Source organism: Magallana gigas, chromosome 1, assembly GCF_963853765.1.
Source record: "Magallana gigas chromosome 1, xbMagGiga1.1, whole genome shotgun sequence".
Lineage (NCBI taxonomy): Eukaryota > Metazoa > Mollusca > Bivalvia > Ostreida > Ostreidae > Magallana > Magallana gigas.
In genome coordinates, this window is record NC_088853.1 from 50,692,167 (window position 1) to 50,719,812 (window position 27,646).

At 31.7% G+C, this 27,646-nt stretch overlaps 1 protein-coding gene across 1 annotated transcript; it reads left to right on the top strand.

Moving 5' to 3' along the window:
• Positions 1-1,609: 1,609 nt before the first annotated feature.
• On the top strand, positions 1,610-27,486 carry LOC109619508 (adhesion G protein-coupled receptor B1). The gene is made up of 26 exons (XM_066069833.1): positions 1,610-1,757; positions 3,038-3,133; positions 4,287-4,643; positions 8,696-8,775; positions 10,661-10,793; positions 18,322-18,429; positions 19,989-20,083; positions 20,193-20,387; positions 21,217-21,288; positions 21,519-21,624; positions 21,708-21,845; positions 21,993-22,056; positions 22,250-22,388; positions 22,566-22,618; positions 22,725-22,833; positions 22,924-23,027; positions 23,129-23,231; positions 23,611-23,788; positions 24,422-24,491; positions 24,635-24,701; positions 24,872-24,957; positions 25,278-25,404; positions 25,612-25,653; positions 25,834-25,971; positions 26,252-26,362; positions 26,521-27,486. Exons 2-25 carry the CDS (start codon positions 3,046-3,048, stop codon positions 26,279-26,281), a joined length of 2,682 nt encoding a protein of 893 aa, XP_065925905.1. The 5' UTR covers positions 1,610-1,757; positions 3,038-3,045; the 3' UTR covers positions 26,282-26,362; positions 26,521-27,486.
• Positions 27,487-27,646: the final 160 nt, after the last annotated feature.

Genomic DNA, 27,646 nt, shown 5'->3' on the forward strand with positions numbered 1-27,646 from the left:
CATGTAATTTACATAAAAAGTTTACGTAGATATTAATGAACCCAAATAAATACTCCATTCACATTTTTGCTATAGTTATGAAAAATTTTGAAATGGTTAATAGAGAGTGTGGCTTAAAATAACCAAAGTGCTTTCAATTTGAAATTAAATTTCGCAGCATTCAAATAGTAGGATTAAAACTTGTTACACAATGTTTTTCTAGAAATGAATAAACAATTGACGACTGATTGAAGAGTTATAAGATCATCATTGCTATAGCCATTTCCAGAGTTAGAACGTCTTACCGGAAGAGTAGCGATAGCGACGGCCGCCAGATTCGCAGACTACTTCCTGCGATAAAGAAGAGCAGAATCTTTATCAATATGTATGTTGTAAAGAAGCTGGCATTAATATTTACCTTTTCGTCCCTTTTCAACTTTACCCCTCAACAATAAAGATTATTTCTTCAAATGGTCGACTTCGAGTTTTGGGCCAACAATTATTGCGTTGGATTTTCTTTCTCGGATAAAAAAAAAGTCATTTCTATCAGAAAATGTTTAGTTTCTAAGTTAATATTCATATTCAATGTCAGGAGAGTTTTACTTTTTTTTTAGAGATAGTTCCCATTTACAAATTATGATCATGAAAACAAATATTGATATGAAAGAAGACTTAAAACATCTGTCTGTTTGTCCTTTAACAAAAAAAAAATACTAAATATGAATAAATCGAAATGTTAATATTTTCTTAAAACTGAAACAAAGTAATGAAGACTTTAATCTTTATTTAAGTTTTTAGTCCATAAGTTTTTAGTCCCATAAGTAGTGTCGTTTACTGAAATTTATTTTATCAAATTAATTCAGTACATAAAGAGTGAACTTCATTTAATTTGATAAATAAATTTCAGTAGACGACAGTACGTATACCTAGCATCACAATTTCAGAGAATAGTGTGTCATCAATTTCTATGCGAATTGAATTTAGCTTGGTGAATGTGAAAGGACACGAATATGTTAAAAATTAAATAAAGAATATTTGAGACGATCGTTTTTATTTTATTATTATAATTGATCGTTTTTACTACAATTCATATGATTTTCAATGAAATAATTTTGAATAAGATTTAAAATGCAATTTTAAAAGTAAAATTCGTCTTTTATATCTTCTGCAGAACATAAAATACAAAATGTATTTTTTAGTACCCCCCTCTTAACCCACTCTTTTCTATATTGATTATATATAGGAAGAACACTACAGATTAACTGAATTTATTATATAAAGTGTAACGTGACGGACTTGTCAATGAAATTAAAACAATAGTTCTATTTACAGTTTTTTTTACATATATACACATATACACTACAAGAGCAAAATACATCACTTATGATGAATTCAAATATCTGTCCTCTTCAAGTCCTACTCTCGTTATCATTTTTACTCCCCCCCCCCCCCCCCGGGTTTCTCAGCAATAAATCACCCATCATAGCGCTCCCTGGCTAGAGAGAAAATAAACAACAATTAAACTAATGATCCCCCTTTTCCCACAGGTCTGATAAGACATCAGAGATCTACCAGCTGCACAGACGGATGACATATTAATTGTTTCCCATGTGTCTTTTGTTTTGAGTACATTACTTATGCAGCCCTAATTGTATTGCAAACTCTCACAAGAGGTTTTAAATTACACCACAAAGTGCTTTTTAACATCCTTCCTGGATTCGTATAACGGCAGTTGCATGGAGTGATGTGATGATAGAAGTTCGAAAGAACAGTGTTATGTAAGTACTACTGATATGATTTTTCATGCTTTAATCTTTATGTTCTGGTTTGCTTTGGGTGCTGCCAGGTTAATTTCTTTAATAGTATTTTTTTTTTACTTTTTTGTACTAATGAATTAAGTTTGCAACAATATTAAGATTTTTCAACCGAGTCAGGTTTGTTCTATCAATTGATTATTTGGCAATCGAATTCATAAAAGTCTACTGATCTAACTACACTTTAATCTATAGATTTAAAATAACGCCATAATAATTGAATGATGATAATAAGTATAAAGCCAATACACATATACACTATTAATTTTTACTGATTTTTTTAATGCACTTTTTTATCTGACTCTTATAATTAATCTATATCGCGATTATTTTTACAAGAACGATTATTTGTTATACTTGATAGATAGGTTTAGGACGGAGTTTTTTCATAAATGGAAGAAATATACCTTTATTTCTTCATTTATTTTTTACATCATTCATCGTGTTCTAATCTACACGTCAATGTTGTAAATCCGTCATCAATGATAATATCAAGTATTCACATGTATTTGAACTAACAGTAACATTGAGCTTAGTGTTTATGAAATTGGAAAAAAAGATAGCTTTGTAAATAAAAAAAAAAATCTTACATAACTTGATGGAAAGAAATGTTTCATTAAAAGAGCTAATGTAGTGCCAGTACACTAAATGTATCAGGAATTCACGAAGGAAGTACTTAGATTGTATTTTCTGGCTTGAGTTGTGCACTTGTTTGTTTGAGAGAAGTTGTCTTCTTTTTTGCAATTATAATTCTCGTACCCAAGTACTGTTTATGAGAGTTCTTAAATCTACAGTTCTAAATTAATCTTTTAAAAGACAAACACTTGTATATTACTTTGTACAAAAACAGAAATGCATTAACAATCTAAAAAGAACTAAATAAATGTTCATAAGTATCCTGCAAAAAAAGATGTTGTTCGATGACTTCGTTTATATAAATAATCATCTACAGTAGGGCAATCTTGAGACAATTAATGATAAATGTCAAAAATTAAGATTTAATTAAAGCAAAGTTTCAATGAACCTTTTATTTCATTTATTTAAGTATGAACAAACTAACTATACCACACCCGGTGTTTTTTAAACATGTGTATGCTGGTATTAAAAACCTCTTCTTTCGATAATGTAACCCTAAGGGGTTTTTTTCAATGAATAAATTTATGAAATACCTAAATGAAATAAATATTCGTAAACAATTGTTAATATATAGAAATAAAACTTAAATATTATTTTTATATTTTCAGTTTTAATAATGGTGTCTATTGTTTTCGGCGATCGTCAGAATATGTTTAAGACAATTCTATGTCTCAACTTCTGGTTTTCATCAAGCTTTGCTTACGGTGAGTAAAGAACATATTAACAATGCTGGAATATCAGGATGTTTGCACTTGTTTGAATCTATAGAAAATTGCTACCGTTGATTTTTATTGTTTCTTTTTTATTGACTTGAAAATAGAGAAAAAATGTGTTTGTGTCCTTTTTCTCCTGAAATGTGTTTCTTTGTGCTGGTCTATATCCTAGTTGTGCTAAAGGTACATGTAAATAATAACTGGACATACACAGGAAATGTATTGGACATGGTAATGGATGATAACAGAGAATGACTGCATTTAAGGACGTTTTAAAAATTGCGACCAAATTAATTTTAAAAATGATCATATTTCTTTTAATTGTAGAAATGGCCATTTTGAACCCAACTTTACGTAATTTCCTTTGTTAAATCGTTGTACATCAATGTAAGGAGAACAAAATTAGAGTATAATGACAAAACTCTCTTGACCAAAAAATATTTTTATGTTGCACATTCAAAACGTTAAAGACAGAAATAAAAAAATAATATAATGTTAAATAATATATGCATGTGGTAATGGTAATTTAAAGGTGCAGGAAACTAAAAACATGTTGTACAATAAATCAATTAATTAGCATCTACTTTGATTGTAAATCGTATTCATTTACATTTGTTTTATTTGGGACAATGAATATATCAAGAAAATTGATCGCTTAATTTTAATGTCCCGCCTCCATGAGATCTGCCATTGGAACTTTAATCTATGACGTCATACCATCTATTCCGGTTTGTTTTATCAACATTGCATCAGTATACGAAAAACATTATATTTGCTCTAAATGAAAAGTTCTAGAAAATTTGAAACAATATTGATCTGAAACCTTTTTTTTAACCCTTGACTTTCCACTGAATTACAAACCAACCTCAAATGAAAAATGTTCGTTGAAATCGTTTAAAAACGTTATTGTCAGAGAAAACTCCGCGTAGAAATGGACATTGTCAACAAATGCCAAGTATCTTAGAAAATGTTTGCTGTCGTTATTTCGACTTTAAAAATGTATCTTGAGCATCCCGATTACATGCACAGATAACATACTTATTGAGATAGCAAAGAACTTGACTTGGAATAGAATTTACTCGAAGTAATTTTCAACATTGAATGGTAGCAGATTAATAGCGGTTATTTATTTCTTTTTTTCCAGTATTTGCTGATAATAGGGAAAAAGTCATAAGTTGTATAGCTGGCAATGTTACCATGCAGTTTAAACCTGAATTGGTAGATGACAAAGAGGTGAAGACTTACGTATGGAACAAGGTCCGAGGCGTAAACAAAGATCCAAGCTTTGCCAAGTTTGAACCTAGCGTTTCATCACAGCTTGAGATATATTATAATGAAGAGCACCAGGTTCAGATTCGATTGATCCACTATCCCGATGAGCCTGTTACCTTATACCTCACGAATTTAAGGAAAAGTGATCAACAGCAGTACACCCTCGCTCTTAGCTATGTTGATTATATTGGAACACCCACAGAATATATTATAGACCTAGAAGTACAAGGTATGTGAACTATGTTGGAACACCCACAGAATGTATTATAAACCTAGAAGTACAAGGTATGTGAACTATGTTGGAACACCCACAGAATAGATCATAGACCTACAAGTACAAGGTAATTGAACTATGTTGAAACATCCACAGAATATATTACAGACCTAGAATTACAAGGTATGTGAACTGTGTTGAAACACACACAGAATGGATCATAGACCTACAAGTACTAGGTAATTGAACTATGTTGAAACATCCACAGAATATATTATAGACCTAGAACTACAAGGTATGTGAACTGTGTTGGAACACACACAGAATGGATCATAGACCTACAAGTACAAGGTATGTGAACTGTTCAATATATTGTAATAAGGAAAGGTGGATTGAAAATATAAATACATTGAGAACATATGGCTGGATGAGGAATTGAACCCAGGACCCCTGCAAATCTAGTCCTAGCTCTAGCAATGAGCATACCAAGCCAATATCCTTGGTCCATATAGCCCCAACTACTACAATATAATAGTTATTAGGCTGTCCAAACTAACAAGATTGAAGTCTGATTGACATCAGACCTACACACTTACTGGTAGATATAAGGAAAAAACAATTCCCTATTTTATAATAGTATGCTTTCCACAGCTGTTCCAGCTGGTTTTATTTTGGGCAACTTTCATATTGGAATCTGTAGAAAAGTCAGGTATTAAGGAGGCTGTGTGATCAACAAATTACCCATCAGACCAACCTTCAACCTTTAGATGTCTTGTGTAATAGTACTAATTCATATCTATTTAGTAAAGAAAATACAGATCCTTAAATAAGTACCCTACGTAATTGGAAGGTACAAATTACATATATTTGGTTGGATATACAGTAGATCAGACCCAACCTAACAGTATGTAAACCCCAACTAAACTCTGGATTTACTTTCGGGGTTTACTTTGGATTTACTAGAGTGGACCCAAAGTAAAACCAGAGTAAACCACAGTGAACACAGAGTAAACCCTGATATGACGAATGCACCTGAAAGCCAACATTACATGAGTATTTGGAATATAAAAAGGGCAGGAATTACAGGCAGTAAGATGATAAGTAAACCCCAAGTGCACCCAAAGTAATCTCCAAGTGGACCCAAATTAAACCTCAAGTGGATGCAAATATGAAAAAGCAGACCACAGCTTGTAGTAAGTAAACCATGAAAGTAAACCCAGGGTTTAGTTAGGGTCAAATCTGGTGTTAGGTTGGGTCTGATTGGTGCTGTATGTAAATTTTAAAAAATCACGTTTTAAAATTTATTTATTTTTATGTTAAATTTGAATTAACAGTCCTGGGTCAGATGGTTGTAGTATTGTTTTTTCCATCAGCCCTTGATCATGTTGATCAGTGTTCTTGAGTTGGTGGAAGGTCTATTGGTCATGCAAAATTGATTGCTATTTCCGCCTTTTTCTCCCTTATGTCTCTTGCCGGCACATGATAGAAGCCACTGATTCACAGTTGGAAATATTTCCCTTTGTTTTCCCTTGGACTGAAATGTTGCACTTTCTTTGGTTTATATTTACATTCAGTGTATATTTCCCCTTATCTTTGCATTGGAAATCTGCGATGTTTCATTTTCTATGAATACACTTTGATAATTCATGTGCTGTGAGCACAAATATAAACATCTCCACATGTTTTGGGTATGTTTATTTTTGTAAGATTAAATGAAACGTTCGATCTTACATAACCAATTTGATATGTACTTTTAAAAAAACAATCTTTAATATATCTACTCCTTAGTAAAAAAAAATTTTTTTCCACAAAGTTTCTGGTACTATATTTTTTGTAGTGGAAGCTAACTAAATAACATAGTAATTTGGCTATTCCATGTATGTTTCATATCCCTGAATAAGAGCGCAAATAATGGCATTATAGTGGCAATACACAATATTTCATACAAATAGACATCAATATGAAAATATAAATATAAACATTAATTCTTAAATTAATCCATGACACGTGACTGCATGATATACACTGTACATATATCTCTTTGTCCATCATGGGAGAATTTATATTTTGTAATTAAGCTGTCGTTGGCTGATGTTTTGTATACTCATCGCGACATTTCATATTATTTTATCGAGAAACCCTTTCAGAAGTATTTAGAGTAGTTGCCCTTTGGAATAACTTTTGAATTAGATGGTTTACATTTCAATTGACACCACAATGTTGTGTCTGAAGCAGAATAACATGGCAGTGTCAAGATTTGCTCAAACCTCTGCAGAGGAAAGGAAGAAACCACTTAAAATAAACAAGGGTGTAGCGAAGATTTTCAAAGAGTATTTGACAGGTGAGAACATCACTTTTGGTTAATGAATGTTCCATGTAATAGGGAAAACAAAGAACTTACTAGATTTGTTACTGACTGACTACGAACAGTTCTAAGTTAGTGAGTAACAAATCTTAAACGTATTTATGGAACTGCATCAGGCCTCATCTATTTGGACGTATATCTTACATAGCCATGGTAATTCAGTTTGGATAAAACTATCAAATGTATACAACTTCAATCCAAGTTAGGGGAAAAGTAACATCAGATATGCAAGTCACTGCATAATAACCAAACATAAAAAAATGAAGTAAATTGCAGAGAATTAAATGTACTGAACATGTCTAGTGCCAGTAGTGGACATTGAGTTGTAGGTGTGCAGTCATGTGTAACGAATGTGTAAACTGTCATGCTCATATACATGTGCATCGAAGATACTGTATTGTTAAGGTTAATTTCATTGCATATTATCTTTGCCCTTCTACACTTCCAAATGGCTTCGCCCTTCTTGAGTTTGCCCAGACACAGAAATAAATACTAAATACAATTATTTAAAAATTGGTTTGAATTCACCCAGTTTTAAACATGTTAAATTTGCCTACTGACGAGAGCGAAAGGGGTGAAAGTAAAAGGGAGTGAATATTTCCCTGTATACAGTAGGTAATCATTAGAATGACATATGCACACCTATTTACGAGCAAGATGAGTGGATAGACACACAGCTCAGCTTTTATTCTTTAAAGTGTTTACTGGGCTCTAGATCTACTTTTGATTAATAATATTATATATACATATATTACATCGCTTTGAGGGCAACTTATCAGAATATTATCCCTGAGGTGACATAGTTTTATGTCGTTGATGCCGAAGGCAGTCCGATATATTGTACTCAGGACATTGAGGAATCTGATCATAATTAGATGAATAAAATAAATAAATTTCATGACTTTATTCAATATTTGTTTCTATTCAGTTGTTAGCACGTCTAGATCTGTATATTTTACAATCAAGGGGAAAAAGTTGTTAAAGCACATGAGTTCCTCGGTCCCTTGGACTTTGAGCCATCTAGAGTCACCTGTAGCATGTGTATGTTATAAATATAACATTTTGAAAAAAATCAAAATTAGTTTAAAAGAACATATTTACCCCATTTACCCTATCAACAAAGTTTTGGTTATGACTAAATCTTCATATCATTCAATCGATGTAAGATGGTTTGTAAAATGTTGATGTGTACTTTCAATAAATACATTTAGATAATTTTCTAAATTAAACAATATAAGTAATTTAGTCCCTCTGAATAGCAGACACTGTCCTGATATTTTGATTTTCGAGGAACTTTCTATGTTTGCTTAACTAAATTTCGAACCTGACTGACGTAATTAACATTTAGATTTATCGCACGCGAGGGTGATATTACAATTTCGAGAAGGCAATATATATTTTTGCGGCATGACTCAGCAATTTTCAGGGCATAGGAATAAAATTATCTCATTTGAGAAATAATGAAAAAATTATTTAAAAATGTTACATATAGAAAAATGTAATATACTGTTTGTGATATTTAAAGATGACTATGATTTTTGTTTTGCTTTCCTGGCCTGCTTTAATATTTCTTTATGCCAAATAATTTTACGTATTTGCAGATATTTTTTTATAGACATTACTGAATTTTACATAAATGATATATAAATTATTATATATACAGTATGTAGCACATGTACTATACATATCGTTTTTATTGTAGATGTTTGTTTTGAAAAACCAAAAGAAGTGGGCAAGTGTGCAGTTACAACATGTTATACAGGAGACAATGGGGTACTGAAGGTAAATTGTTCTCACTTCATCCTTGGGATAGTTATGTGAACCTTATTTTATTTTTGAAAAGTATGTGTTGCTTAATTTTTGTTTTGAAGACTGTGAAAAAATGAAAAATAATAATTTAAATGTATACTTAGTACTTAATCGACATTTTAAATGCATTCTTATTTTGTCCGCAAACGTCTCAATCTAGATGCGTTAGTTCACCAATATATTTTTCCTTGGTGGCAATATTAATGTGAAGCAAAGCTTAAGCCTGTGCTCTTAAGTTTTATAATTATGATTATTGTAGCTTTCCAATTTTACCTTTTTTGTGTTTAAAATGTCCGAATTTAAGCTTCAGAAATTTTTAGATACTCTCATTTTGTACAGATTGCATTTAATTGGCTGCGCATTTTCTATACATGAAAAAATGATTTGAAAAGACCCTGCTATAAATTTCCTCTGTAAATTTAAACCTCTGTCATGAAATAGTTATGTTAAATTTTGGCACTTAAATAAATGTGAGACTGCCAGACTAAATGAAAGATAGCGTCTCTTTGACTTACACATCCTATACTGTCAACCAACATTTATTCGCCAGCGAGAAAATTCCGTAATATTGGTGACAGCTTCGTCTTCGCGAATAGTTCTCATCGCGAACAAGCCCTTACTGTATAGTTGTTTTAACAACACAGGTCTAGGCTTACTTGCAAAAACTAATTGTCGCAAACCAGTTTATATTCAGTAAATCGCAAAATACTGTGGTTTCTTAAATATTCAAGGGTATCAATTTTCGTGGATAAAGTGAAAATCACAGTTTCAAGGATACGTAAATTCGTGGCCAATGACCCTATCAATACAAAGTATTAGTAGAAATTGCAGCTCAATGAATATTTAATTTCAAGGATAAACTTAACAACGAAATCAACGAAAATTGGTATTCAACGAATATTGATGAAACCACAGTAATGTCTTTGCGAGCATGCAGTAATCTTCTCATAGTAGCTGTATTTACCAAGTATTTTAAATACAATCAACGGAAGTTCATGCAGGGAAAACTCATCTCTGTAAATATGCCTCATGATTAGAATAGATTAATGATAGATAAGTGATAGTAAGTTAAAGCACACGTTCATTTAACAGTGTATTTAACTGGTAGAGCTCTACTAATTCCGTACTTAAGAAACTGAACAATGAAAGTAACCAGGGGTTAGTAATCACATGTGAGTTATAATATTCAACAGGCCAAAATATACCGTTTACAACAGAAAATGCGTGCACAAGAAGAAACAGTTTTTCCTTAGTTTAACTAAAAGAGCATGTCTGTCAATGATCTCCTTTAAATATAAACTTATAAATTTATAGCTGCCCTTAAATGTAAAACAATAGACAAACATGCACTGACTATGTATCAAGTATGTAAAAAAAGTGGGCGTCCTCATTATCCTGTGAAGATTCATGAAAATGTAATGATCGACCTCTACCAATAAAAACGACTTTGTACTTTATAAATGATAGCCTTGAATAAAAGTAATTACATAAAGTCGCAGCTAAAAGATTAACATTTCCCAAAATTAAAAGAATCATGCCCATTTTCAAAATTTATTTTGTCACAATTTTAGATGTCCTTTGGTGCATTCATTGGCTTTATTTAACAAATCAAACACTCACTGCAGACTTTGTTCCACTGATCAAAATCTTTGGAAGGAAAGTTATTAATAGATAGTTCTACCTCATTCTGTAGAATATTTACTGGTTCTCCAATAAGAAATATATTGTTTAAGTACCAGTATTTAGTTTGGTCAGGTACATTTCATGTACATAATAAACTGAATTGAGCTTTTATGACAAAGAAATGAAGTTTGTATATTAGTCACACGTACCTGACTGTTTTTGTATTCTCTGTTAGACCCCAGATGGCGCGATGCAGACAGTGATGGGATATAAACAAGTGAAGGTCTGTGATGAAGCGACTTCAGGCAACTATTCATGCTGTAATGCTGCAGGAACCTGTCTTGTTCAACCCTTACAAGAATCCACAGGTAATCATGTTTACTCTGTAATCTAAATCACCTTTTATACTTGTTGATATTCAAGTCTTTTGGAATACAGAGTTATGTGGATGTAAACCAAGTAACAGGATTTGAGAAATGGTTATGGATTAGATTTGAACCCAAGCCCTTTGAATTTCTAGTCAGGTATTCTACCCACTGAGCTGTCTGGTGCTAGTATTCGAACTCCTCCTACCATTACAAGCATTTAACCAAAGTCTATCTGATCTGATGTTTAGCTTATTGTTATAATCATACTTAAATTTTGTTTGACACATATTTATGATTGTCTCTTGCAGGAATTCAGGGGTTATATGATGTAAGATGGTTGATATGTCATACCGTATAACCAATAACTTTCGCAATCTTGCTTCTTTTTTCTGCAATTTCTGTCAAATAGCAAAATATTGAATACGCAAAAGTTATGTCTTGTATTATTTTCCATAAGAAACTTAAAAATCGCAAAAATTGACAATGCAAATTTAAAATGCTACATACTTTCCCTATTTTCGCAAATTTTCTAACACGCGAAGAAAAAACGTATTTATGGTACATGTATATCAGTCTGTTGTTATGATGAATATTTCAATGGATGCCTATTTATCTGTGAGAGACGAGATCAATAGTTTAGTATTTTTATGAAACATTATCACAATTAGTTAAGACAGAGAATGGTAGAGGACAGCATTTTTTTTTAAATCAGTATATTTCATAGATAAGTAAACTCCAAAGTATGAGGCTTTAATAATGGTTGTATTTTGGACCTCCAGAAAAAGAAGAGAATTCCTTTTAGGTCTAGAGTAGAATCAATCGATAATCAAAATGTAAATTGCCTTTCGTGATTAAAGAGGTACTTAATTAAGTTTGAAATGATGGATACATCAATCTAACTAACAGTGTCTCCTTGAAACGATTGTGTTAGAAGCTGTGTTTGTTAGTTTATTGGTGCAGTATAACTATCTATGAATTGAATGTGGTGGGGGAACAGGTTAAAAAAATTAAGTTGTCTCTTTTTTAATTAGTGAGCATATATATATATATATATATATATATATATATATATATATATATATATATATATATATATATATATATATATGTAACTACTAGCTAGGATTTCTAGCAATGCCTAGAATGCATTGTCAGTGTCTGTTAAAACACACTTGCAATGAGCAAGCCATGAGTATTCACATCTCTTCTGTTTTGTGTCATTTCAAAAGTAGATTACTTAAGAATATATTAATCTTAATGATTAGTTTACGATTTGGAATTGTTGTTATGTGTGAATTATTCTTTAACTTTGATACTTTCACTTTTTAAAAACTAAGATTTACACCAGATTAACTGCTGTGTTATCATCTTAATAAGTGGGGACTTTCAGGAAACACACAGTTTATCATTTGATAATACCTGTGGGAAATCACATGCAGAAGAAGATGCATTTTCCATTGATATCAGGTTTCAAAAGAAAGAAAGGATCTTTTATAAAAACATTTTTTTACAAAGACAAAGAATGATGACAATTTAAAGAGAATTTAATGCAGAGGTGTTCAAGAAATTCAAGTTTACAGCGAATAGATCAAGTTTAAAGATAAACACATTCAGTGTAGAGCCGGAGACACACAGATAGACAAAGTATTTTACAATATATTATCATATCTTTCATCAAGTGCTTACAGTGTTCGGCAATTCAGATATCATAAAAAGTTGAACTGCACTGGACACTTAAGATCATTCTTCATGTTAAAAGTCCCTTTTTATTCAGTTTGATTAAAAATGAAGTTACATAAAATAAGAAGGCTTGTTACCAGAAAGCACTGACATTAAGTGCCAAAATCTATATAAGTACTTAAATACCCCCCATACTCTCCCCATCCCCACCCTTACATTTCATCAAACACTATTAATCTGCAGTCCTTTTCCTGGCCTGGTCACAAATAACATTGTGTTTAGCTAGCTAAAAATATTGACCAGAAAACACTGACATTAATCTGTATCCTCCTGCTCGGCCATTCATACTACATGTACACTTAATTATAACGCATTGTATTTTATTGCTCATTAAATCCTCTTAACACTGATGCATATCTCACTAACAACTCAATTACTGGCTTCCTCGGACAAGAATGGTAACAGCTTGTACTGGATAGGCACATTACTGAGTGAGAGAAACAAACAGCTGTCATTGGTCATCACTTCAATTAAGTCTTCCTGCTTAGAGATTTTCTACAAAGTGGATTTTTTTTCTACAATTTTCAATAGGGACTACCTGTCTTTTATGATCATTGATTCCTTCTCAACGAAGAAATATTTTACACTGCATGTTTGCACTTAAACCAATGTTAACTTTCATTTCATAGTTTCATGGGATTAAACATTTAAAATGTTTAAAACAATTAATCAATTTGTACATAATATAAACGAAACATACTGTAAACGCATTATATTTGACGTGTACGATATTTGGTGGAAATTAGTTTTTGAACAAGTTGGCGTGGATTTGAATTAGCGTATTCCTGAATGTGACTATTCTTGTACATATTTGCATGGCATTAAGCGAGCTAATTGTTTTAGCGTAAGCTGCATTCCGCCAAAATCGTTAAATAGAATACACAGCCAAATGTATTACATTTACAGTAGTTTATCCATGATGGAGATTTTGAAATAAAACCACGTGGAACAATGCAACAGACTTTTTCAAATATAAATAGAGCCATACAATTGGTTGCATGATCATGATGATGGAATGAGTTTAAAAACTACAAATAGGACAAACTTTAAGAAAAGCTTATAGGCACTCATTGAATTAAATTATTAGAATTTCTTTTGAGCAGATTGAAAAACAGACACAAATTAAAAAGTATAAAAAATAACAGATATTTTTTTTTGGGGGGGGGAGAAAGAGTAGACATTAGATATGAATTTTTTTTTTTAAATGGTTTAGGTTTAAACTCCATATAGCTTTTATAGAAGCTGTTTATTTTCTAAAGCTGCACATCATGAACATGGATTTTGCAAGGTTAATATTCACTATTTCATATGCATTAGAATTTAGGAGAAAAAAATAATTGTGATTATTATTTTTTTGGTTATTTAATTTTCTTGAACTTTCTAACATTGCAGTTAAAACATGCTTAATAATAAAGAGTCAGAGAGGGGTGATTTTGCTTCGTTATAAGAATAATTTGTTATGTCTGTCAAGTTTACAACTTGTAAAAAAGTCACAAGAAATGAAAATAACTTCCCTGTTAGCATCAATTCATTATAAGCCCATTCACTATAACTGTGTTTTACTGTATTTGATAAGTGAATATGTTTTGGGAAGAAACATTGTTTTGTGTTCCCTGTTACAGATGTCTCTACCGTGTCTACAGGTAGTTCTTTATTTTTCGGCTTTAGCTCTGCCTGTTTATTCCTTCAAGCCTGTTTTATGCATATCCTAAAGTAATAAAAAGGACTCAGCTATGTCAATTTTATCTTGAATATGTACACCTTTTCTCAATGCTTAAGACTAAAAGTTGAATTGCCATTAAGAATTCATTAGAATGTAGAGTATGCCTTGTTAGACTTTAAAACTGACTCATTTTATTAGGTCACCTGAGTCACTCAGGTGACCTATTGCAATTGGTCTTAGTCCGTCGTCGTGCGTTAACAATTTTACATTTTTAACTTTTTGAAAACTACAAGGCCAATCGTTAACATTTTTGGTGTGAAACATTTCTATGGTAAGAAGAAAATAAATTGTGAAATTCATGGCTCTACGACCCCTGGGGTGCCACGGGCGGGACCAAATGTGCAAAATAGCCAAATTTTCAAAAATCTTCTTCTCTACTCCCACACATGTGAGGAAAAACTGGTTGCATAGGTATGTTTTCCATGAAGCCCTCTACCAATATTGTGAAATTCATGGCCCCTGGGTCATGGGTTCTGGCTCTATGGTGAGACCAAAATGGCCATATTGTAAAAATGTATTGAATCTTAGAAAATCTTCTTCTCTACTACCATATATATTTGTTAAAAACTAAATGCACGATTATGATATCAATGAAGCCCTCTACCTAAAGTGTGAAATTCATGACCCTTGGGTCAGGGTTTCAGGCTCTAGGGTTGGGCCAATATGGCCATATAGTAAAAATGTATTAAATCTTAGAAAATCTTCTTCTCTACTCCCAGTTATATGTTTGTTAAAAACTAAATGCATGATTATGATATCAATGAAGCCCTCTACCTAAAGTGTGAAATTCATGACCCTTGGGTCAGGGTTTCAGGCTCTAGGGTTGGGCCAATATGGCCATATAGTAAAAATGTATTAAATCTTAGAAAATCTTCTTCTCTACTACCATATATATTTGTTAAAAACTAAATGCACGATTATGATATCAATGAAGCCCTCTACCTAAAGTGTGAAATTCATGACCCTTGGGTCAGGGTTTCAGGCTCTAGGGTTGGGCCAATATGGCCATATAGTAAAAATGTATTAAATCTTAGAAAATCTTCTTCTCTACTCCCAGTTATATGTTTGTTAAAAACTAAATGCATGATTATGATGTCCATGAGGCCGTCTACTAAAATTGTGAAATTCATTACTACTTGGTTAGAGGTTCAGGCTCTCGGGTGGGGCCAATATGGCCATATAGTAAAAATGTATTAAATCGTAGAAAATCTTCTTCTCTACTCCCACACATGTGGGCAAAAAAACAGAATACATGGTTATAATGTCCACTAGCTCCTATACCTAAATTGTGAAATTCATGACCCCTGGGTCAGGGGTTCAGGCTCTAGGGTGGGGCCAATATGCCCATATAGTAAAAATATATTAAATCATAGAAAATCTTCTCCCATATATATTTGTTAAAAACTAAATGCATGATTATGATGTCCATGAGGCCCTCTACTAAAATTGTGAAATTCATGACCCCTGGGTTAGGGGTTAAGGCTCTAGGGTTGGGCCAATATGGCCAGTAGTGAAAATATACTAAATCTTAAAAGATCCTCTGTACTCCCACACATGTGGGCAAAAAACTGAATACATGGTTATAATGTCCACTAACTCCTCTACCTAAATTGTGAAATTCATGGCCCCTTGGTCAGGGGTTTAGGACATGGGGGAGGGGGGCAATATGGCAATAATTAGTGTTAATGCATATAATTTGTAAAAACTTTCTTCTTTATTCTCACACATCTGTATAAAAAACTGACTGATAAATATGTTTACCAGGAAGTCCTCTACTGAAATTTTAATTTTCATGTCCCCTCAAGGATGGGGTTTGACTCTAGGGCTTGGCCAAAATGGATGTATAGGTGTTAATGCATATAATGTTAAAAAATTATCTTCTTTACTCCCACACACATGAGAGGAAAACTGAATTCATGGTTTTGTAGACCAGATGTTTTTCACCAAAATTATAGGTTTCACAGTTCTTTTTGAAAGATTTCAGGCAGGGAGGTGGTCATCATTACAAATGTATAATTGTTCTACTCCAGTATTATACCTAATTAATTAGATGCATACATGTATAGGGTAATATGCTACTCAGGTGACCGTTAAGGCCAATTGGCCTCTTGTTGCAGTGACTGTTCGTTATAAAATCTTTAATCTTTTCCCTAACAGTTTTGTTTCAGGAACCCTTTTTTCAGTTAACATGCATTTATGCATGCATGCACATTAGGAAGTCATTTAATAAGTTTAATTTATAAGGGCCGTGCTGTGCGGGCACCATTTTAGTATCAGTCTGTACATCTATCTGTGCTTCCCTCCATTTGTCAATCCAATATCTCTTGTCTGGAGCATAATTATCCTCTCTCCCCTTTACCCAAAATGGCTCATACTTCACCCACTGTTAGAGCCTTTGGGTAAAGGGTGTGCAGTGATATTGAACCGTGTTTCTAGGTCTAATGTTACATGTACTGTTTATCAGAGATTTTGGTTAGCCAAATAATATTTTACTATTAATGAGTCTATTTATATAAAGACTTCAAAAACTGTTTCTGTTTCAATAAAACAAATACTTGCATAGTCTTTTTGATCATACCTTAAGGCCTTCACCCACAAGGTGCCTTTGATTAAAGGGTACATGTATGTAGTGACCTTGTTTGATCTATGTAGGTCAAGTGTCAATGTCATTATCAGATCATACAAACATTCTTTTTTAAGGGCATATATACTCTTCACTTAGCCCTACTTGGCTTATTAGACCTTCACATAAACTTGGTTCAAAGTCACTACACACTATAACTATGCAAGCATCCTTTAAAAAGTTAAATGATGTAATCAATAAAAGTGTGACCACCGGACTAATACTGGAGGTTCAAAGTTTTACTTAGAAATATATATTATGAAGAATGTTTAAAACTTTTCTTTTCCATAACTACAAAGAGATTGTGAGATTACTTAGCAAGCATCCAACTATAGTGTAGATCCTAAAATTTTAAAGCCAACCAAAAACATCGGAACAATACTGGGGCCCCTGAAATGGTTCAAAGTTTAAAATAAAAATAGCATATGCTACATGTACGAAACCGAATGTTACAAGGAACTGTTTGGTTGAGCGCTGTTCCCAATTGGCCTCTTGTTGAAAATTTGAGTCCACTCGGGGTTTACTTTGGGTTTACTCAGGGTTTACTTTGAGTTTACACGATAATTGCTTTTGGGGTCAACTTTACGCACTGATGTGTGAAGCAGACCTGTATTTTATCTTGCCATCTTACTGCCTGTAATTCATGTCCCTTATATATTCCGAATACACACCTAGCGTCTGCTTTTAGGAGAAAACTTCTGATCGTTTACTCTCTGTGTCAACTCTGGGTTTATTTTGGGTTTACTCTGGGCCCATTCTAGTAAACCCGAAGTAAATCCAGAGTAAACACAGAAAGTAAACCCAGGGTTTAGTTGGGGTTTACCTTCTGTTACGTTGGATCTGATTGGTACTGTAGTTGGGGATTACTTTCTGTTAGGTTTGGTCTGATTGGTACTGTACTGAACATTACCTTTGCATCTGTAGTGAAGGGTTTTACAAGACAGGTATAAGGATAACATATGATTAGATGGGCATGGTCTTGGGTTTGGAATTTTTTCAGAAATCATATTTCCCCTCATTCCCAGTCATTAGATTTCCCCTCATTCTTAGTCATTAGTTGATTAAAAAAAACCTTTTTGCACTGACTTCATATTAGAGTATAATAACTGATATATTAAAATACAAAAAATAATTTTCTTAAGTATTAATAATAATATAACGGATAAAAGTATAATGATTATGCTGAGTCTTAAATTTGATAAGATTACAAATGCAAACTGAAATTAAACTAAATATTATCGTCACATTTCAGACATTACATTAAACCACTAAGATGGAATATTTTTGTAATCACGTTGGACTAGAAAATCGACATCATTTATATATAATGTTTATTTATACACGTTTATTACTGAATTATCTCTATTTTTAAAGATTTATGCACTTAATAAATTTCTTTATGACACATTTTACTATAGTTAATAGATGTATGTATTTTAAAGATCCTAAGGAACTGATGAGATGCAAAGATGAACAAATAGATGGAATATTATGGAATACTGCTATGGCGGGTAAAACTTTAAAGGAGCCGTGTCCTAGATATCAAAAGGGTAGGTAAATTGTTATAAAAAGTTGCATACAGTTGTGATTTTTGTAATTGCAAAAACAATTTTATCAACTTTTTACCTACCCGTGTATTGCCTCATGTATAACTTGCGTAGAAACGTTTGTTCATTGACGTTCTGTTCTTTCTTTCTTTCTTTTTCTCTCTCTCTTCTCTCTCTCTCTCTCAAACTAGAAGATTTATTTTAAAGGGGCGTGGTCACGATTTTGGTCCAATTTTATTTTTCGGTTTTTGTTATTTATAATGCTTTTTGAATGCATTTCTAATGATCAAATGAAATTTGGGTGCAAGTCAATGAGTTTTAAGCAAGATACAGGGCTCACAATTCTTCGTGATGTACACAAGGTCCGTGCCCTGTTTTATTTACATAGGTTCAATATACGAGTAAAAAAAAATCAAGCTGATTATTCTTTATTCTTATTCATTTTTAGCTTAAATGAACAGTTCTTGACGATTAACACATTCATTTTAGGTCTAAAACTTGAAGTTCATTTCAAATTTCAAAATGGAAACAAAGATTTTGTTTACATAGTGAGGAATTGTAAGCTCTGTGACTCGCCTTTAACTCAACAAATGATGGTTGCCTATTAAAGATGCCTTATTGAAGCATTGTAAACATTTTGTAACTTTTGACCAAAATCGTGATCATGCCCCTTTGAAAGATGCATACGTAAGATTTAATTATGAGATTTCTCGTTCAGACATTTATGCATTGTATACTTTATTATTCTATATACATAAAAAATATTATTTTTTTGTTACATAGATTATTCAGTCAAATTAAGTTACGTAAATTCAATTTATCTCGTTTAAGAATTATTTAATGAATTGATCTGAAAAGAGAAAAAAACGGAAATTAGCACCGATTCAAATACAGGACCAAACGTCTAGTAAACTCGTCAAATTGCTTTATATATCGCTCGGACGATCCAATAGTCGTGAGGTCCCAATATCAATTGATTAGCTTCAGTAAAAGGTGGTAATCGTAATTACTATATTGATATAAAATGTTAGTAACTATTTACAATTATGTATTAATATACACTAAACGTGTTTTTTGATACGATCGTTTCAAAACTTGGTGTCCTCTCTCTCTCTCTCTCTCTCTCTCTCTCTCTCTCATTGCTGTTAAAGTTTCCCGCACACATGCGCAAAGCCACATCAACTCGAATCGTATATAAATATACAAAAGAAAATATTTATTTCTCCTTACATTAGATTATCGTATAAATCAATTCATTTTGATGTCACATTTGTCACATAATATTCTTTAACAGCTTTAAAATTGTTGTTTAAGGACATTCTCGAGTAAATGTCCCTATTTTTTCTTTTGAATTTTGTCAACATTTTTCCCGATATATTACCAGTAACTATGAAATATATTGATATAAAATAATTATTTTCTTTGTTATTTGTTCTCTTGAATATTATCGAAAATATAATAAAATAGAATATATACTTTGTCCAAAAGGTGGTTAATAAGAAAGCTTCTTATCGTATTATCTGTTATGTTTTATCAATCATTAACAAACAAATCTAATCTAGGAGTGGCAACAAGATTTTGTGATGAACATGGAGAATGGGAACCTCAAAACTTTATCAACTGCACCAACGAAGCTTTAGTGAATGCATCGTCACTTGTAAGTTTTCTTACATAATGCATAAGCAATGATCAATTACATCATGAGTGTATCAATCATTTTTTATTGTAGTAAAAATCTTTCAATATAAGTTTTGGGGGTTTTTTAGTTGGAAAGTATCATCGGAAATGAAACACAGGATCAAATTAGAATCCAGGAGACAGTTAACAATACTCTACAACTGATGAAAAACCTGACGTCGTCAACAAATGGAATCGGTGCTGGTGATCTGAGTTCGTCTCTTGGCGTTTTAGAGAAGATTGTAACAGTAACCAACGCTACAGGATTAGCTATCGAAAAAGAGGTCATGTACTGGAATTATCTACGTTATAACCCCTCATTCCTTCACTCATCTTTAAAAAGTGTTGGACTAAAAAATTGTGAAAAGTCAGCGAAAACGTTTCCCTCGTTTTCAACCCTGAATAATTGTTTTGACCCTTTTCACTCAAAAGTACTGATTATTTTCTTTGTTAAAGTGATAATAATTTTAAAATGTACGTGTACTTGTTTTTTAAGGATGCAGCAAAAACTTAGAAAAGTAGAATAACGTTTGTAACTGACACGTTCAAAGTAAAATTCGTTTTTAATTCTACTTGCTTATTTTAAATTCAATGGCAATACATTGTTCCGTCCTTCTCCTTTTGATTTATTCAATTGAACATGTTCAAAGCAATATGTAAAATTTGTAAAATCTTACCTAAATAGTTCAATTAACATGTTTCATAAGTAGCGTTTACTCACAAACTGGTTCACTAACTTTTGTGCTTCTAAAATATATAATGACAATTATCAAAATCTAAATAGTTATGAACCAAATAATTGCATATAGCTCTCTTATTTCAGTTCTCTTAATTTAGGGCAAAGATCATTTTATTTTTACCGCAATTTGCACTTAACGTCCATTGTCTCTTAATTTATTAATGCATAATGTTCATGTCATCTTCATTAGCGTATACCCAAATAATGCACAGACACAGCAAAGAATATATATTTCACGGTGTTGGAATAATTAGTGTGTCTTTTAAGATGTCGCAACGTACAGCTAACAAAGTACACAAAGAATACCGTTCGCGCTTGTTAATGTCCATATAAATTAAACAGTAACGATATGTATATTCTTCAATTATTTTCAGGTATTTTACGCTGTTATTGATAACATTTTGTCGCCCGATAACTCAAACTCTTGGACTACTGTAAGCAAAGAGGTATATTAACATTATAAAATGTTGTAAAATCAAATAAAACAAATCATGCGGTATAAAAAATTTAATAAAGTTCTTGTATTTGTGTATCTATTAAATGAATAGGACAAAATTAAAAGTTTCCATTACTTACAAGAGCATACCTGTGGCCTGGGGCAAAAGTCAATCTATCGTTTAATGTCAAACCTGAAAGATTTATTATATCGTATTTTACAAAGTTTGTTACTTTTTAGACAGAAAAAGACCCCAGCTTTCTCCTAAAAAATATGGACCGTTTCAGCAAGATTACACTCCAAAACGACAATATTACAGCGAATAAATTTACCGGATCTAATTTTGGTAAAAAAGCATTTCCTTATCGTTTAAAATTGCCAATTCATGTAGAAGAAAAAACACTGCGTAAATTGATGTTTTTTTTATAGAGCTTGTTATCAACCAAACAAAAATCGATGAAACGGGGATACGTTTTCCGGATGAACAATCAAACAACGTTTCTCAAAACTCCAAAGAACATCCTACCGTTCTAGAATTACCAAAACAAGCATCAAACGCTACAAAAGGTAAAAAACCCTAATTTTTGTTCGTTATATGCATTTATTGTTAATGACAATTATGCAAAAAACACAATTTAATTTAAGATTTAACAACAATTATTGATACTGGAAGAGTATACCAATCAATCTCTCAATATTTTTTTTTCCTACAAGCGATCAACTATGTTGCTGTTCTATATAAAACAATGTCAGACATTCTGGGATCTGATCCTAACAGGTAAACTATTAAAACAAGTTTTCAGTTTTCGTTTAAATCTTTATTTACATCTAGCTAAATCTTTGTAAATCTGACATGTTCTCAAACATCTGATTTGATATTATCATAATGTATGATTTCTTTTAATTTGCTTCGATACTAAACTTGATATATCATACTCATATCTTTTTGGAAAATCAATTAAACCAACCAGTAAAGGGTTGAAAGGTAAACAGGGGGAAAAGTCTAAGCAAAGATCCTTTGTCAATTCCCCAATATTGTCCCTCACGACCCAGACAGACCTAGGAGTGTTGGATCCACCTCTCCATCTTATATTTGGACACACTGTCAAAGTAAGATATCAGAAATATATGATTTTGGTTTACAATTGACGTAAAGTTCTTATGAACAATCAACTTAAAAGTTTCCTATTATTGCCGACGTGTGTAAAAGTGCAATTAACCTAGGTTAATCCCATTGTTTTTTTTTAGCTTGGTTTTTTATTTTTTGTATATTAACTGTTTATTTAGAATGAGTCTACAGAAATGCGCGCTGTATGTGTATCATGGGATTTTAATCTAAAGTAAGTGATTGTAAACAAATCGTTTTCTCTGATTTTAAAATTCAAGCTTTTTTGATACAAAAGTTAGCAATAAGTGGGTTTATTTCTAATTCATTTTTTTATGTAGTAAATGGTCTGAGGAGGGATGCACTGTGAACCGAACAGATCGTCAGAAAACAGTTTGCCATTGCAACCATCTCACAAACTTTGCTATTTTAATGAGACCATACACTCAGGTAAACGCCCCTTTCTTATGCAAATAGAGTCAAAGAAATCAAAACTGAAATTTACTGTTGGTATTCCAAACTACCTTCACTACATTTTAGGTAACAGAAGAAAGTCCATTCTTAAAAACGATGTCACTTGTTGGGGTAGCTCTCTCCATAGCTTTTACGTTTCTTACTTCTTTGATTTACATCCTGACATGGAGGTATGTAAGACTGATTTGTATCATTCATGCACAAATATAACTCCAGCGAGTGTACATGTAATATAGAAATTCAAAATTATTTTATTGTAAGTAAATTTCAGATTTATCAGGAGTGACAAAAACATCATGATGCTGAATATCTGTGGATCGTTAATACTGTCGTATACAATTTTCATATCGTTAGTCGAACAGACAGAGAATGAGGTAAAAATCAATTTCTGCCTTCTGATAAGTGAAAGGTATTTGAGTGTACAGTGTAAATATATATATTACTTCATAATTAAGATACAAACGTAGATCTTACCAAAAAAACATTCAAAATAAGTTGATAAAATATACAATGTATTACTTAAAACAGTCATGTTATTTGGTTACCGATATATGAATATATAATTCTTATACATTTAATATATACATGTACGTAGATTTTATAAAGAAAGAAAACAATCCACATAATTCATAAAGCATTAAACAATCAGGTAATATTGTACCTAAATTATATATTGAAAATTATTGGATTCATATTTGTAAAATAATAATCTGTATACATGTACCGACACTGAGTATATATTTTATATTTCAGGTTGCTTGCGTCGCGATAACGGCCATTATCCACTACCTTTTCTTAGTGACCTTCTTCAGTATGCTTGGGTTAGGTGTATATTACTTCATGAGTATTACAGTGACTTACTATGCCCTGTATGTTGCAAACAACTTCAAGTCTAAATCAAGGGTTCGTTGGTTTCTGGGTGGAATCTGGGGTATGTATTTGAATGAATTTTTCACGAGTTGGATTTAACCCTTTATATATATATTCATCGTAAGATATTTCCTTTTGTTTTATTTAAATAAATTTTAAAATTTTAAAAAGTCGTATAGACTTTTCAAACATTCGTTTAAGTGACCGATTTTTTTCTTTATTTTATTTTTTTATATCATAATGCGATGAAATTTTAATTTTTTGGGGGGTTGGCGGGATAAACTATCATCACAAAAATAAACCCTCACTTGAATTATATCTTCAGACTACATATGCATTCACATAAACAAAATCTTATTAACAGCTACATAATTCTAATACAATTTCTATGGAATCATTACAAGTTCATGTATCCATATACAAGTACATGGATGATTGTTTACATACATTTTAAAGCACTTGGTTAATTATTTTCTTCAACTTCATACATAATATTGTTGGGATTACCTCAGTTCATTTGACGCAATTTGAAGGAGGTGGGGGTTAAAGCGATTTAAATTGCCCTTTCAACACGGTATACATTGGTCAAAAAAAGAGTCGGGTAGTTGCGTAAAATACCGATATGGAATTAGATGTAAGTATTAAAAAAAAATAAGGATGATATTGTTTCATTCTCATAGCGGTTATTTTGCAGGTATACCGGTCATTATTACTGCAACAAATTTTGGAGCGTTTTGGGGTAAAGGATACCACCTAAAGTCGTAGTATGCGTATTTTACATAGTATTATCTTTTCAAGAACTAAAGAATGTATCTACTTTTACATACATACTTGAATACAGAATTGATTGCCATAAATATGTTTACCACTGACTCCAGTCGGTAAAGAAATATTTTTTACCTTTTAGCTGCTGGTTGTCCATCGAAAGTGGCTCTCTCTATTTGTTTATCATTCCAGTTTGTCTGATTAGTTTGGTACGTTCTTGAGCAACACGTTCTACTATTCAGTTTTTCCTTGCACATCAAATTCTTCAAAAGCGTAAAGAGAATAGGAGATTTTTCAGGGCACCGAATTTAAATGTTTCTCACAGAATTGAAACTTAATGTTGTTTCTCTATAAAAAATAATTGTGGTTTTTTTTTCAGATCAACATTCTTATAATTGTTTCACTTTTGAGGGTGTTGTTTTCTTCGAGGATAGTGGCAAGATCTTCACTGCAGAGGAAAGCGTCGTGAGTCAAACCAAGAAGAATTTTGATATTCATATAAGTTGGTTTACTAGCAGTGTAGAAAAAAAACCTTGTTTTATTAGTACATATGCCCCAACATAATCCGACAATCGAATATCAAACATAAAGTTTAACATAATAAAATAATACTAGTTTTCACAAATTTATTGCATGTATCCACAAAACATACAAAATACTTTTACATAGGTTTTTTTCTTCTTAGCCACAAACCCACTAACATACATGCATAACAAAACATGGAATTGTACATGTTATATTTGTAAAATGTTCTGATAAAAAAAAATATTTTCATTAATTACTAGATCCGGTCTGCGGTCCCTTGGAACACTTCTGCCAGTTCTAGGAGTAACTTGGCTGTTCGGAATCCTGGCAGTTAACGAAAACGCAGTTGTGTTTCAGTATTTGTTTGTCATTGCAAATTCATTCCAGGTTTGATATCTTTATTATGTTTCTTTCGTGTTTGTTTGCTTTTAACTTTGTTTAAATTGCAGAGGTGTTTGGGGTAGTTTTCTTAGAAAAAAAGAAGTATTATTTCTTTCTTATTTCTTAAGTTTTATTTGATTTGTTGTTTCAAAAATCAGAATCATGTTTTTTACTTACACATTGCCATTTTTATAATAAATATCTATTTTTCAGGGGTTCTTTATTTTTGTTTCACACGTTTTGTTGGACAAAAAGGTCAGCTTTTAAAATTTGTAATAAATTTCATAATGTACTTATACATATATGAAAATGACTATTTTTTTTTAATCTTGATCTTGATTGAGATATGACTCTTCTTTTTTTATTTAAAAAAAACCTATGGGGATTTCAATAGAATATCTTACAGCAAATATTATATTTGCAATTTCTTGTAAGGTGAGGCAAGGCATATGGAATAGATACCCGACTTTGAGTACAATATTGAGTTTTACTGAGCGAGGGACAAAAGAAACTACTCTTAGTTCACAAAGCCCGTCGACATCTAAATCAAATGAACCATTGATGAAACCTAAGGTAAGGGAAAAATGTTATTTTACACATGATTATCATTAATAGTATTACATGTATCATTTTGAAATCAGATATGAAATTTCAATAGTATCTATAATTGCCGTTTATATTAGATTAAAAAATCGACATTGTATAGAATTCCATTAATCATTTTTTGTTGCTTAGATTAAGTTAAAGACTAGCTTTGCAATTCTATGATTTTCGATCTAAAATAAATCTTTGCATTTTTAGAGGATCAATTCGGTTGTAACTACTATTAAAATAAACTTTGTTTTCTTTTTAGAAAAAGAGTTTGCTTAAAAGATTATGGTAAACCAAAGTGAAGAAGTCTGCGTTATCAATGTCAGAAAAAACGATGTCTACAAGTTGTCCACAAAGTGTTTCTCATGCAAAAGTAAGCCTCAAACGTCAACATTCAAGTTCAGATTTTTTGCCAAAAAAAAAATAAAATAATGATAAATCAAAAATGTGAAAGCACTTAAAATGTCATGAATAATTTCATTCATTGAGCAAATTTCGCAATATTGGTAATCTTCATATCTTTATTAACAGAGAAATGAAACAAATTCTGATTAAACTTCTAATTTGTGAACGAAAAGAGAAATGTCGCAGACCGAAGAGGACAATTTTTTTTAACATAAGTTAGCTGTAAAATGTCTAATGTACAAATTTTCTTTACCTATTACTAGGATGTAACACTATATAAATAGTGCCTGTTTGGAGAGGTAACATTTGAAATCGATACCCTGAGAAAACCTGGTTTCCCCTGGTTTTACCCTGGTTTACGAGGGATGTCAAATTACCCTGAGTTTTGAAATGAATTACCCTGGTTTCTGAGGGATGTCAAATTCAACTGTTACCCTTACAAACAAGCACTATCTATTTTATTATGTCGAATGTCTTATTTTTTTAAGAAAACTTAGTTGCTTTTATGTAGAAATGACGTGAATTCTACGTCAAACCATACGCACATAATTTACGCGTATGTAACAATTCGTTGTGTTATTCGTTGCCAGGTCTGTTGCTAACGCTAATGGTAATAGAGCGGATTATCAACTGCGTCTTGACCAATCAGTATTCAACATCAAAGTATAAGAAATTAATTGATGTTGTATGCAATATGGATGGTTTAAATGTATTTCTCCGATATATTTCTCACAGTGTATTACTTATCTTAGTATAAATCGTTCGGTATGAGATCTTTTATATAGTCATATAGAAAGCATATTAGGAATTTAGTTCCATTTTCACAATAGATTTTTAGTTACATTGTAACATAAGATAAAATTTAAAAAACAAGTTATAATGTTGTGTCTGCTCTATTAATGCTAACTTTTACATGCACTATATCTGCCATTTAATTTTTTTTAAACAATCCATAAGCAACTAATTTGAGTACATGTTTGCAAAACGGTTATTATATTCATTGTTAAGGATTAACAATGATTCATTTGCACTTTTAAAATATATACCCACGACTGATACCATAAACATGTATTCCCGGACTGTAAAATCTATTTTTATTTGATTGTAAATAAACTATTTTACACAACCATATTTTTGTGTTCTTTTTTATTCTTTTGTATTATTTTTATTATATATCTATATACGATAGGATATTTAGATCTTTCAACCTTTCAGGCTAAAGACCTCTTGTTTATGTTTCTTCTTCTTCTTC

Bases quoted from the DNA above. Each gene is read 5' to 3' on its own strand.
- LOC109619508 (XM_066069833.1), top strand. From the start codon at position 3,046: ATGGTGTCTATTGTTTTCGGCGATCGTCAGAATATGTTTAAGACAATT. The intron at 8,776-10,660 runs GTAAATTGTTCT...ATTCTCTGTTAG, and splicing joins GAGACAATGGGGTACTGAAG to ACCCCAGATGGCGCGATGCA. The intron at 24,492-24,634 runs GTATGCGTATTT...TTTACCTTTTAG, and splicing joins GGATACCACCTAAAGTCGTA to CTGCTGGTTGTCCATCGAAA.